The sequence below is a fragment of the Bos javanicus genome, chromosome 4 (genome assembly GCF_032452875.1).
Source record: "Bos javanicus breed banteng chromosome 4, ARS-OSU_banteng_1.0, whole genome shotgun sequence".
In the NCBI taxonomy this organism is placed as follows: Eukaryota; Metazoa; Chordata; class Mammalia; order Artiodactyla; family Bovidae; genus Bos; species Bos javanicus.
In genome coordinates, this window is record NC_083871.1 from 104864072 (window position 1) to 104877615 (window position 13544).

General features: G+C 41.5%; 1 protein-coding gene across 6 annotated transcripts; it reads right to left on the minus strand.

Moving 5' to 3' along the window:
- Window positions 1-4846: 4846 nt before the first annotated feature.
- On the minus strand, window positions 4847-13525 carry MRPS33 (mitochondrial ribosomal protein S33). 6 transcript variants are annotated; one of them, XM_061414915.1, is made up of 5 exons: window positions 13444-13525; window positions 12129-12181; window positions 9470-9589; window positions 8937-9178; window positions 4847-5205 (listed from the first exon to the last, which is right to left on the minus strand). In XM_061414915.1, the coding sequence occupies exons 4-5, from the start codon at window positions 9149-9151 to the stop codon at window positions 5100-5102; spliced, it is 321 nt and encodes a 106-aa protein (XP_061270899.1). In that variant the 5' UTR covers window positions 9152-9178; window positions 9470-9589; window positions 12129-12181; window positions 13444-13525; the 3' UTR covers window positions 4847-5099. The 6 variants fall into 6 exon arrangements, with proteins under 6 accessions (XP_061270899.1, XP_061270900.1, XP_061270896.1 ...); XM_061414916.1 differs by lacking the exon at window positions 13444-13525 and adding an exon at window positions 13300-13382; XM_061414912.1 differs by lacking the exon at window positions 9470-9589.
- Window positions 13526-13544: the final 19 nt, after the last annotated feature.

A 13544-nucleotide genomic window follows, 5' to 3' on the forward strand; every position in this document is an offset into this window, starting at 1 on the left:
GTGTTACGGAGAAGGAAATGGCAACCCACTCCAGTATTCTTGCCTGGAGAATCCTGTGGACGGAGGACCCTGGTGGGCTGCCGTCTGTGGGGTTGCACAGAGTCAGACATGACTGAAGTGACTTAGCATGAGGTGTTAAGTTGTTCTCCTCCTCAGTTGCTAACAAATTGTCCCAATACCATTTATTAACAAATTTGTGAAGCACCCTTTATTATATGTTCACTATTATACAAACTATTTCTAGATTATCTTTTTCCCTTCATGATTTATTCTTGTATGAATACCAGTATCTTTAAAAACAATTTAAACTATATATTTCATCTGATATAGGTCTTCACATTATTCTTCATTTTCAGAATTTCTTTTGTGTTCTCTATTTTTCATTCCAAATAAAATTTTAAATCCTTTTATCAAACACCAGAAACGTATATTGAAATTTTGATAGAAATCATAAAATGAATTATATAAATTAAATGTAAACTATTAACATCTTAATAACACATAATCTTCCTATTTAGGTATATGGGATTCTGCTCCATTTATTCAATTTTTCTTTTACAACATCCAGTAGTTTCGTGAACTTTCTCATACTAAGACTTTCTCCTTACCTGGAATGGACACCTTGTTCTACTGCTGTCAAGGTCTAAAGATTTGCTCCTTCTGGGTTAGGAGAAGGCTTCAGAGTGGCTAAGGAATCTCATTTGAGGTAGAGCCACACTAGTTTGCCAGCTGGTGGGCTTTGGCCAAGTGACCTTAATAGTTCTTAAAGTGTGGTACCAGGCTAGCAGCATCAGGAACACTCAGGAAATGTTGCAAATGCAAATTCTTGGGCCCCTGGGAGCCCTACTGAGTAAGACAGTCTGGGGTGGGGCCCAGCTGTGCTTGACAAGCTCTCTCGATGATAATTGCTGAATACTAACGTCTGAGGAATAGTACTTTAATTATATATATATATGTGTATATATATATATATATATATATATATTTAATTTGGCTGCGCCCGGTCTTAATTGTGGTAGAAAGGATCTTCCGTCTTCGCTGGGGCATGCAGGATATTTAGTTGGGGCACGCAGTCTTAGTTGTGGCATGTGGGATCCAGTTCCCTGACCAGGGATTGAACCCAGGCCCCATGCATTAGGAGCAAGCCCAAGCACAGTGCTTAGCAAATGCTAAAATACTGGACAAAGGGCAGTTATTGTTGTGGTAATCCTCAGACTTAGCAGATCTGTGCTACGCTGTCATGTCACAAAAGGTACAGGGTCTGGAGTCAGGTGGCTCGGACTGAACCCTCAGTCTAAGACATTTGGAGCTGTGTGATTTTTGCTCCTAAGACCTAAGCCTCAGTTTCTGCAACTGTAAAAGGGGATACTTATGATATAGGAATTAAATAAGATTAGGCTTACAAAACACAATCCCTGGCATCTGTAAGTGCTCTAAAACATTGACATTACTTGCAATCATGGTTGTCACTGCTTGTAAAGTTCCTGATGATTCAAACCACATTCATCTCTCAAAACGTTTCAAGTTCAGCATACATTTTTTACTGGTTTTCCAGTTATCTCCACATCCAGGGCTTTACTATTCGTTTCCTTGTTTTATCTAAGTCTTCTTGAATGTACTGCTGTTTGTTTTGGTGATTTTATCTTATATGTAATTTTAAATATATATAAAATATATTTTATATAAATATGCATATATTTTAATATATGTATATATTTTAATATATATAAATATATATATATAATTTTTTAAAAGAAATGCTTCCTTTTGAACTTATAAATGAGTACTTAAGGCCCATGAAGTCAGGATTGGCACGTTGAAAGACATTTCCCTCTGCCTTTTGCTCTTGAAGTTTATTCCTCTCATTCTCTAAACTTTGAGACTTAAAAGGTTTGGGAAAAGTGTGTGAGGAAAGAGGAAAAAGGTGAAGAGGGTGGAATTTTATTTTTTTAAACTTTTAATTTTATATTGGAGTATAGCCGATTAACAATGTTGTGATATTTTCAAGGGGACAGAAGAGACTCGGCCATACAGACACATGTATCCATTTGAGGGTGGAATTTTAAATTCTGACTTTTTTTGTGGGATTAGCTTCATAAATAAAAGCATTATTATGTATGTGTGTGCTTTTTTTTTTAAGTTACTGGAACCCATGATTACAGAAACAGTAAAATGCATCTCACATCCTCCTGAACCTACCATGCTGCTTGTAGAGAACTCATATTTTTAGCACGTATTCATCAACATTGCCTTGGAAAAATCTGCTAGTAAGACAAAAGCAAATCTTAGTCATACAAATAGCTGTCTGTAAAAACATTTGATTAATCTCTTATAGTATACCTAGTCTTTTTCACAAATGTTTTCACTAATCCCATGAAGTACTATCATGATTTTACAGAGGCAGAAAGTCTCGGAGGTTGTAAGGGACTTAATGTCTCCTAGCTGGTGAGTAGAACTATGTCACAAACCCGTGAGTTTTGAATAATGGGTTTGAGAAACCCAGTCTCTTTTTACTAAGCCATTCAAGGGTGAAATCCTCCATGCACATCAAACACTAGAGGGAAAACAGTTTTGGTTGTGACCAGAGAAATTAAACCACCTGGCAAAACCCAAAAAAGGGTTTTTTCTAGTTGCAGTTAGTTCTTAACTGCTGGTCGCTGGTGTCCTGAAATGTGTTGATTCCATGGACTTAAGAATTGACCCTTCCCTCTCATCTTTTACTTTCTGTCTGGTCCACCATTCGGTACAGATTGTTTTGAGCTGCACAGTTTCCTTATCGCCTGGTTTTAGGGTGCAGCTCACGTACAAGATGCATTTTACCCTTAGTTTCTCACTTTCAGCATGGAGCAGTGCCACGCTAATCTGCTGAATCGTCTACAGCTTTCCTGTCAAACAGTGCTAAGGCTCTTTGGAGGCTCAGGGACCATCAGCACACCAATATACCGATCCTTGGCTTGTTTTCTGACTCAGGGGAGCTGTTGACATCTAATGCAGTCACTCTCTTTAAGTATCAAGCTAATGCTCCTCAGTTCCTCAGTCTTTCCCTGAAAAGGTGGCGATGGCGAGATTCAGAACATCCATTTAGCTACAGTAGCTTGTAGCTACAGCTACAAGCCTGTTTCTCAGCCCAGCATCCTGGAGCCCATCTACTCAGCAGGCTCCTCTGCACTGGCCAAGAGTAACAGTGTATCTGCACTTTCCTGAGCGAGTCCCCAGGATCTGGTCAATACAACACATGCCTGTTCATTCCCACGATCCTAGTGACTAAGGCTATCCGTCTGTGTCCTCTACAATCAGCATGGGCCAGGTGCTCAGCAAAGTTCTAACTGAATGGATTCTCAGCTTTCTGTTGAAATTCATGTCTATCAGATGGAACTATCCATTTTTAGGTATTTCTTATTTTTATCAACTGTAATATAGGCCCTAGCTATACCATCTGGATAAGTATCTCTAAAAATACCATTTATCTAAACATATGGAGCAAGATTCCTACTAGTTCAGGAATTATTCACAGGGCAGTTACTGCCAATACTGCCAGTGTTGCAGGGAAAGAAAATTACGGCTAGGGCAGTGGCTGTTGGTGCCTTGCCAGTGGGGAACAGGGGTTAAAGGTGCTTTATTTTCCACAATAATCTGCATATAGTTAGCGCTTCTGTACTGTACACTTAAAAAGTCAGGTAACTTTTATGATTTTGCCACAGTAAAAATATTTAAAAAATTTCCTAGACAGTGCTTGAGATCTTCAGAATACTTGGGGGAAAAAAAAATCAGAGAAGCTCTTGCATCTCAGTGGAAACTCACTGCTGCTGCTGCTGCTAAGTCACTTCAGTCATGTCCGACTGAGTGACCCCAGGGACGGCAGCCTACCAGGCTCCCCCGTCCCTGGTTCTCCAGGCAAAAACACTGGAGTGGGTTGTCATTTCCTCCTCCAATGCAGGAAAGTGAAAAGTGAAAGTGAAGTTGCTCAGTCATGTCTGACTCTCAGTGACCCCATGGACTGCAGCCTACCAGGCTCCTCCATCCATGGGATTTTCCAGGCAAGAGTACTGGAGTGGGGTGCCATTGCCTTCTAGAATACAATAAAAAGCTAATCTGGTTAAGTTAAATGTGTACAAATTAATCTGGCTAAGTCCAAGCTTTTTCAAAGAACCTACAAAACCCTTCATCGTCTGGCTTTTGTCTCATCATACCTAAAGTCATACGAGTCAGTATGTTTTCAGTTCCTCAACCTGGAGCATTTCCTTTTATCTTTGGGCTTTGCCAATGGATGTTTTCTATGCCTCTAATGCTTTTCCACCGTTTTTATTCTGCCCCACCCTAATTTATTCTTCAGAGCTCTTTAGGGAGGCCTTCTTTAAACTACCTAACGAAGTTTTGGCCTCTTGGTATCCCTCTGGATCAATCCATCGATCCATTCACATTCTCACAGAAGTCTGGATTTTTCCTTTGTAGCATATAATACAATTGTATTTGTGTAACTGTGTAATATCAGTCTCTCGCACGGGACTGAAAGTTCCATGAAGCAGGGACTATTTCCTGCAAACCACTGTATTACCAGGGCTCTGGCAGCTTGTATAAAGCAGGTATTCGGTACTCTCCTACCAGGCACAGCCTTTTATCCCACAAACTTACCTTGCAGATATTCTCAAAGGAGTAGGCAGAGAGGAACATAAAGTTTGTGAGCTTGGTGGTGGAGACAGTGGTTGAATAGCCAGAGAGATCAAAGAGTTTAGGGGTGGTTTAGGTGGGGAGGCAAGAAGGGAGTAATGAGGACGTTCATTTAATAAGTCTCCCCTCCACTCCCCCAACATCCCATCCCCTCCCAAACCAGTCATTCAACAATAAATAGTCATGCATTCCATTTCTTTGGGGAATAAGGTAAACCTCAGATTACAGAACCAAGGCAGATAATTTTGCAGAATTACAGTGAAACCAGTCACAGTTCAACTGGGTTAGATTTCAACATGGAGATGACGGTGTTCCTCCAAACAGCCTTCAACCTGCGAAGCTGACACTCCTCCAGGATGTGGATGGACCGTAAATACACTTCCTCCTGCTTTCAGCTGCTGAGAGAAAAGTCCTCCCCTGGCGGACTAGCACTATTTCTTTTTCGCGGCTCTTTTCCCTTCTCCTTTCCTTGGCTTCACCTTTCCACGAAGCTTCTTTAGACGCAGCTGCTCATCCTTGAAGTCCTGATGTTCGTCTCTGAAAGGAGAAAAGAAAAAAATAATTAGCCAGTATTTTTACCAGACTGGAGAAGTACACCTGTCTAGAATGTTCCCTCAGGTGGTTCTGGTTATCAAACTCTGACTTCTACAGCTTAGTGAACAGAAAGGACAGGGAGCCCCTGAGGTACAGAGGGGCTGTGTTCCCAGAGTTCATTTCTAAGTCAGTTTGCCCTTACAGAAGTGAGGTCACGAACAGCAGTTACTTGCCAAGCCCATCCGTGTAAACTGATATAACTAGGATTCAACACTAATAATTTCCCCAGGTTTCCCTGTAACACCAAGACTACACAGTGATGGGGGCAGAAAGTGGGTATAAGCTTCAGTAGCTACATGAGACCCTGGGAGGCCCAGGGATCAGCACCTAAGGGGACACGTGTGGAGGAAGCCGCCTGGATGACAGTGGATGAGTCACACAGAAGGCTGCTGGGGAGTCTCCAGCAGAAGGAAGCTGCGTCAGCAGAGAGGAACTCCACAGACAAGCCCTTGAGGAATCAAGGCGGCCAGGGCTGTTTGTACATATTAATAGGGTGTAAGCTGAAGACTGCCTGTACTGTATAAAAATGTCTGCATTTTACAATTAAACATGGTCATTCCTCAGTATCCTTGGGGGACTGGCTCTAAGACGCCCCCCACCAATAGATACTAAAATCCACTGGTGCTCAAGTCCCTTATATAGCATAGCATATAATCTACACATATCCTCCTGTGTGCTTTAAATCATCTACTTATAATACTTAATAAAATAAATGTAAATGTTATATATAAAGAGTTGCCAGTGCTTGGCAAATTCAAGGTTTGTTTCTTGGGACTTTCTGGAATTTTTTTTAATATTTTCAATCTGTGGTTGGTTGAATCTACAGATAGCTAACCTGTGGATAAGGAGGGCCTAAAACAGTATCGTGTTTCGATATGTAAGCTCTGGAACCCATGTGACCCTGGGTTCAAGCTACAGCTCCACCACCTAGTAGCTGTGTGACCTTGGGTGAGGATCCTTCCCTCTCTGCACCCTGGTCTCCTCACCTGTTTGAGTGTGGATAGTGGTAAACTAATTACATGTAAGAGAGTGGTTTCCCGGGCCCAATTTTTAACTCCTGATGCTCTTTTTTTTAGGGTTTCCCTGGTAGCTCAGCTGGTAAAGAATCCAATGCAGGAGACCCTGGTTTGATCCCTGGGTCAGGAAGATCCCCTGGAGAAGGGCATGGCAACCCACTCCAGTATTCTTGCCTGGAGAATCCCCATGGACAGAGGAGCCTGGTGGGCTACAGTCCACAGGTCACAGAGTCCGACATGACTGAGGACTAAGCACACACAGCACAGCTGCTTTTAAATTTTTTTATTCTTTAATTTTTGGCTGTGCCGTGTGACTTGTGGGATCTTAGTTCCCCAGTCAGATATTGAACCTGGGCCCTTGGCAGTGAAAGCTCAGAGTCTTAACTGCTGGACCACCAAGGAGTTCCCCCAGGTTGTTTTAAAAAATAGATAGGTTTTATACGGTTGGATACAGACCTCTCTGGGATTAGCTATGCGCTGTGCTTTGCTCAGTCGCTCAGCTGTGTTCAACACTTTGCGACCTGATGGACGGTAGCCCGCCAGGCTCCTCTGTCCATGGGATTCTCCAGGCAAGAATGCTAGAGTGGGCTGCCATGCCCTCCTCAGGATTAGCTATGATTGCCCCCAAGTAAGTCACTCTCAAAAAAGCAGCCAGAGTAATTCTTCTGAGACATAAGTCAGATCATGTCACTCCTCTCTGTTCACAGCCTGGCAAATCACTCTCTGCTTTCTCAGCCTGCTTCACAACCTGCCTCCTGTCCCATGGTTTTCCCGTCAGCCTGTGAGGCTCCTGGAACAGACGAGGCGTATTCCTCAAGGTCTTTGCTCTGCTTTGGCCTCTGCCTTGAAAGGTCTTCCTTGGGTACCCCCAGCTCACTCTCCACCCTTGAGTCTCTGCGGAAACCTCTCTTCTCAGTGAGGTACCCTGACTGTTCCGTTTAATACTGTGGTCTGTCCTTGGCCTGCCCACTGAGGGCCCATCAGCACTCGTGATCCTGCTCAGCTGGCTCTACTATTTTTTCCCCCTGCATCACATTCAACTTTGTAACATACCACATAATTTACTTATTTAGTATGTTTTTCCCTCTCTTCTTCCCTCCTGTCAATCATTTCTGACAACCCCCTCAGGCAGAAATAAAATTCCATAGGCAGGGGTCTTTATGGATGAATCGCCCAAGCACCTGCTTGATGGAATGAGTCACTGTTTTTGAGACCCTGATTCCCTCCCCATTTTGTAGGTCTTTGTAAGACTTTTTTTTTATTGAAGTCTGTCTGCTTTCATCCTGCCTGACTCCCCAGGAGGCCTTGTGTTAGAGGCACCGTTTACTGTACCTAGTGACTACATACGTGAAAATAATTGTGCTTCTCCATGGATAACTAAAGCTAAGTGTTTTTCCTCTGTCCCCAAAGACAGTTGAGGCTTTATTTTTCAAACAAATGGGGAGCAGCAGCAAAAAAGTAAATTAAAATAACCGAAGGTAATTTTGATATGGGTTATGATTTTCTACTCAGGACACGTGTCTTTCAATATTTTATTTTATTTTAAGAATAAAATTAATTTTTATTTTTTGAGCCAAGACTTTAGTGAGATAATCCCAAAAGCAATTCCAGAAATTCAAAACACATCATGGATTATCATCTCTAGTGATATATTAACGAAGAAAATCTATTTTGTTCATAGAACGTTTCCCTTGTGCCCATCTTAAATGCCTGCATATGGAAGGTACTTAAAAAAGAAAAAAAATCTGTTGGGTAAATGAATGTACCAATCTCTAGTTATTTGGAATGAACTGTTAATCTTATTATATTAGAGCGAACAATCCCAAATTAATTTTTGTAACATCGCCCTAAGACAATTAAAACATGTTAAATTAAAAAAAAAAAGTAGGCATTTGACTTGATACAATTATGTACTATTTAAATTCTTGTATAATGAGCATGTATTCGTTTGGTAATTAAGACATTTTTTAAAAGAAAAACGATCACAGGGGTATTTGATCTTTTTTCTTTTTAGAGCAGCATATTATCTTAAGCGCCCACTTCCTACACATGCACGAACATACAAATGCATGGTGGAAAGAGCCCGCTACTCTTACTATTACATATCATTATCCTATTATAATATCGATTACCTATTACCCGTAAAGGTAAACTTCAGCTTTAGTATACCAAAAAGGGTACCAATTAAAAATGCCCAAAGAGGGTGAAAGGAAATAAGAAATCCAACAAAACTGCCATCAGGAAGGAAAGGAGGCTCCCCCTCACCAGTTAGGAAGCAGGTCGGCTGCGCCCTTTTCATCTGACCAGCAGGATCTGCTCAGTGTGTGGACCCGTTTCCCCTGCATCCACTGAGCGCTCTTAGATTAACGACTAACTCAAGGTCTCTCTATAGCTCGGTATCTAGTCACTGTTAGTCACATCTTAGACATAATTAAGGTATGTCTTCTAGTAAGTGCACGTTCCCTTTTTTTTCTTAGTATACTCATTATGGACAATTTTGAAAGCTTTCCCCTCCCACAACTGTACCTTTTGAACTACCTGGGCACTATTATAAGAACCAAAAAACTATGAAAGTAAAAAGGCTAATTTTTTCCCTTTCTGATCTATTAAACAAACCTCCTATAGGTTACTCTTTGTGGGGTTTTTTTTTGTCATTACCTGTAGAGGCCAACAGAACGTAGTATCCCCATGAGTGCAAAGTAAGTGTTGTGATTTGGATACCAGTCGTAAGTCTCCTTCCTCTTGGCCAAAGGCTGCTCACTGAACAGCTTCACCACTTTCATGGATTTGGAATCAGTAGGCCTGGCAACCTCACTGAATAGCCGGGCACTCAGACGACTCATGCGCAAGGCATATTCTGAAAGTGAAGACATTTCTTGAGCAGCAAGGAACAAGAGGCCCTATAGAAAAATGAGAACACAAATGGTTCATGTTAAGAAATTCCCAGATTATCTAAGGAATGCTTTACAAAGTGAAAACACAGAGAGCCACCCATGACTTAGTTCCTGTTGGCAGGACACGCCTTGGGGTTGAGAAATGTCCACAGTTAGAGGGGATGCACAGTTCCTTTGCATGCTTTCCCCTTGCATCTTTTACGTTGGGTGTTCGCATGATTACTCCTGTGCTGTAATGCCCTTTTGACAATGAACAGTTTTGTGATTTAATAGGTTATTTACTGATAGTCAGCTTACCTATTTGTAGGCTAGATGAGGACAGGGAAACAAGTCATCCAGCCACAGCATCTGTTATTATACCTTCAGAAAACACAGACTTCAGCACTCTACAGAATAAACATGCTGACTGCTTGCCATCTAAAGGCTTAATCATGGTGGAGAAATAATTATGCTGTTGTCTTTATTATCAGCCCTTTGAACACTGTTCTCCTCAAGGGCTCCAGATGGCTCTGAGAACGGCTAATGAGTTATGAGGTCATTTAGCCTCTAGGTTGCTGGATTGGATTCTGCCTAGAGATGGAGAGCCAGTTGGGAAAAACAGAGATAGTAGTCTTATAGGAATTAACTCGATGGCTCAAAAGATTCATTTTATTCCTGAATAAAAGGCATTTATGAGTTGTGATGTGACGTGTCTTATCTTCCATCTTATATATTCTGTTTTAATGAAAGCTTGCTAAATTCGTATTAGCTGAAAACAGTAACTTTTTCTTTGGAGGCATAAAATGGTGAAATAGTGTAAGAATGATATCTGCAATATGCAGAAATTACAGGTAATATATATCGAAGATTATATAAGTGATACATTAAAAATCAAGACTGTTCACAAGTACTATACCAGTATTTTATAACTATAAATGGAATATTACCTTTAAAAATTGTGCATCACTATAGAGTATATCTGTAACATATAATATTGTACATCAGCTATAATTCAATTACAAAAGCAGTAGAGAGTTTCTTATATTAGAAAAAAGAATGATGCTAGCGGACTAACTCTCATTCCATTTTAGTTCAAATTTAAGTGTAACTGTCAGCAGAGTATACTAATTTACATAAACTTTTGTAGTGACATGAGAGTTTTGTTGACTAAGACAGTATCCTGGGGGACAGTTCATCTAGGATGAAAAGGAGCTGACCTCTGAATAGAAAAAAAGGCATCAACTTATCTTGAAAAACCAATGGAAGAAATGTATTAAAAAAAAAACTCTCCTAAACAGGAATGCTGCCAAGTAAATGTCAAAATTGCTCTAGCAATTTAAATACCCAGTATTTAAAGAACTTTTCATGTCCATTCCAAGATCCACTGAAAGAGCCTGAAGGATGACCTGAAACCAATTTCAGGTCAATCTCTAACCAGTTACCTTCTGAAAACCAACCAAGCAATCTTGGGCCAACAGTGCCACCTGAAGGCCAGCAATGGGAGAACGGTCAGGTCCACGGTCTCCCAGCCCCTCTCCCCTCCATCTGTGCAAGCCTTACTCCTTTCAGCACTCTGTTGCAGGATTCCCTTCTTTCCCAACTCTTGCTCCACTGTGGATGGGGATGGATTGGTGTTGTTAGGGCTAGGTTTATAATTTCATCAATGAGAAAAAGTCACTAACAGTTTAACATATAAAGAGAATATAATAACGTATCAGGTTTTGCACATTACCAGAAGTTGCCTTCAGAAGCTACAAAAAGTTTCTTTGCATGCATTATCTTTTCTCTTCCCTCCACCTTCAGTTCAGTTCAGTCACTTAGTCATGTCTGACTCTCTGCGACCCCATGAACTGCAGCACGCCAGGCCTCCCTGTCCATCACCAACTCCCGGAGTTCAACCAAAATTGGGTGAACGATTACCTATTGTCTCTAAATATGAGTCTCCCTTTCGGAAAACAAAGCTTGCAGGACTGTGTGAGAAATAAGACAGTGGCACTGAATAAATGGCAAACTTAAAAAAGCAAAAACTTAAACGTGCTTGGTATTCATACATTCTACATACAGACACATTTGTTTGTTCCTTGTCCTCATTTAACCACACACAAAAGGAGATGCATACTCCATGCGGCTGAACCTGTGCCTCCCTGGAATGGTATCCTCACTTACAAACACTGACACCCAGGGAAACACAGGGGAGGGGACCACAGCTTGGCAGTAAGGAGGAAGGGACTCACCAGGACTGTGGTCATTGAAAGCAACACAGGATGCTAAGTCATCTCCATGCCAGCCTTGGAAGGCAGCAAAGTAGGTCTCATTAGAATCCAATGGAGGGCTTCCCTAGTAGTCCAATGGTTAAGAATCTGCATGCCAGTGCAGGGGACATGGGCTTGATCCCTGGTCTGGGAAGATTCCATGTGCCACAGGGCAACTAAGCCCATGTGCTGCAATTGGTGATCCCGCTCACTAGAGCCTGCGCTCTGCATCAGGAGAAGCCACCACAATGAGAAGCCTGAGCGCTGCTACTAGAGAAAAGTCCACATGCAGCGATGAAGAACCAGTGCAGCAACACATAAGTAAATAAATAGAAAGATTTGTTAAAAAAAACAATAAGAAGAAGAATCCTATGGAAATGGTCATATCACAAACTCAAGTCCTAGAACTTTTCTGATGGAGAAAGAGAATGAGCCTCTCCAAACCTGAAACATTTACTAGAAACAAAGAAGCACTTGCTAAATAGAAACAAACAAAATGGCTGTAACAATTACCAGTTACTGCTCTGTAGCCTCTTACAGAGCACAGACCAATATGCTCCTGATGAAGGATGGCATAGGTGCTAGGTAATCCTTTCTTTCACATAGATTAGAACAGCTCAAGAGTTATGCTGTCCCTAAATACTGGTCCTGAGACTGGCAAACTGCCACTCATCACTAGCTTTGATTTTTTTTTTTTTTTTTTTTTAAGATTGGGAAAGCCTTACCTAGGACTTTTCAGGATCCTCGTATGTCCCTTTATGGAAACTTTCAACTTCATCTTAAAAACAAACAAACAAAAAAGAACATGATTACTGTGTGAAAGACATTAAGGTAAAAGGCAAGTAAATTAGATTTTTATCCACATGAGGCCACTTAAAATATCAAATTTTCTTTAAATGTGAACTAAATAAAACAGTATCATGAAGAAAAATTACCTGGACTGAAAATGCTAAGTAAAAACGAATTACTGAAATGTGCTGGAGCAAGACAGGAGAAAATGTCCATATTTTTGTTTTAGCATATAAAGGTAACTTTCTGTATCTTTCTGATAGGTCTGATGCAGTAAAAAGGTCAGATTTGTACAGTAACTGACTTTGGATTATGTTTGCCTTTTTTCTTTGAAAAGTGTGGATGATGTTCAAGAGTTCTTAATCTGGGTATACCTCAGTGTGGTCAATCTCGAGGAGCTGTATTTAGAAGCATGAAAGGTGTGTGTGTGTAAATTCTGCTGCGGAGGTAGGCTTCTCAAAAACCACTGGTTAGTGGACAGCACCAGCTTTAGAGTACAAAAAGATGGCTGGAATTTTGCCTTTCTCCTTTAATGTTCATATCGTGTTTGTAGTAGTATGTATTCTTTGCTTTCCTTTTCTCATCTACTACAGGACAGTTATACTACCTCACTGTCTTGCCAGGGTGACAGGCAAAAGTCATGGCACAATGCCTGCCCTAACAGTCATCAGTCAAGGAAGTCGCACACTGTGCACGCGTGTTTCACACACACACAAAGCCAATCTAGACACAACGCTTTATTATTTTTAAAGCTTGGCGCTAATTATTTTACTGGGTCTCAGAGACATGAACGGCTCTGAATGTAGGTCAAGCTTTACTCATTTCAACAAGAACATCCCCAACCCCCTCCAACTGCCTGGATCACACCTCTCTCCTGTGACGGAAGCAACAGTGTCAAGCTGGGCTTTCCGCTAATACATTTAAGCTGATACAACTTATCTGCATTACCCCCGACTTCCACACACCTAAAGCCGACTGATGAGCATAGAAACCAAGACTTGAATGCTGCCTGATCAGAGTAATTGGGCCGGAGAGGAAACTACGCCAGGGCCCTTCGTTTGGTAAATTCAAATTAAGCAGGAGAAGGCCAAGTTGTTTGGGTGATACCTGTGAAATCTCCGAGCTGGTTAATGAAACTGACTCCTCCTATTCTTGGCGACTCTACAAGATTGGAGACCCCCGTTCGGTCTCTAAAGCCATCGCCCACAATTCACTACAGAGCCCCCCGCTAAAAGTCACGTACGGCCTTACCTACTTGTGACCTCTCCTGTGAGCCATTTTCCCGGAAGGCCAGCCCCCAGCCCGCCCCCAAGTGCCCGCCAGAGACTCCAGTGGAGAGCAGTAGAGAAACG

Excerpts from the sequence above, each read along its gene's own strand:
- MRPS33 (XM_061414912.1), bottom strand. The coding sequence starts at position 9,151 with ATGTCTTCACTTTCAGAATATGCCTTGCGCATGAGTCGTCTGAGTGCC. Across the intron at positions 5,206-8,936 it reads CGTTCTGTTGGCCTCTACAG|AGACGAACATCAGGACTTCA; the intron begins GTAATGACAAAA and ends TTCTCCTTTCAG.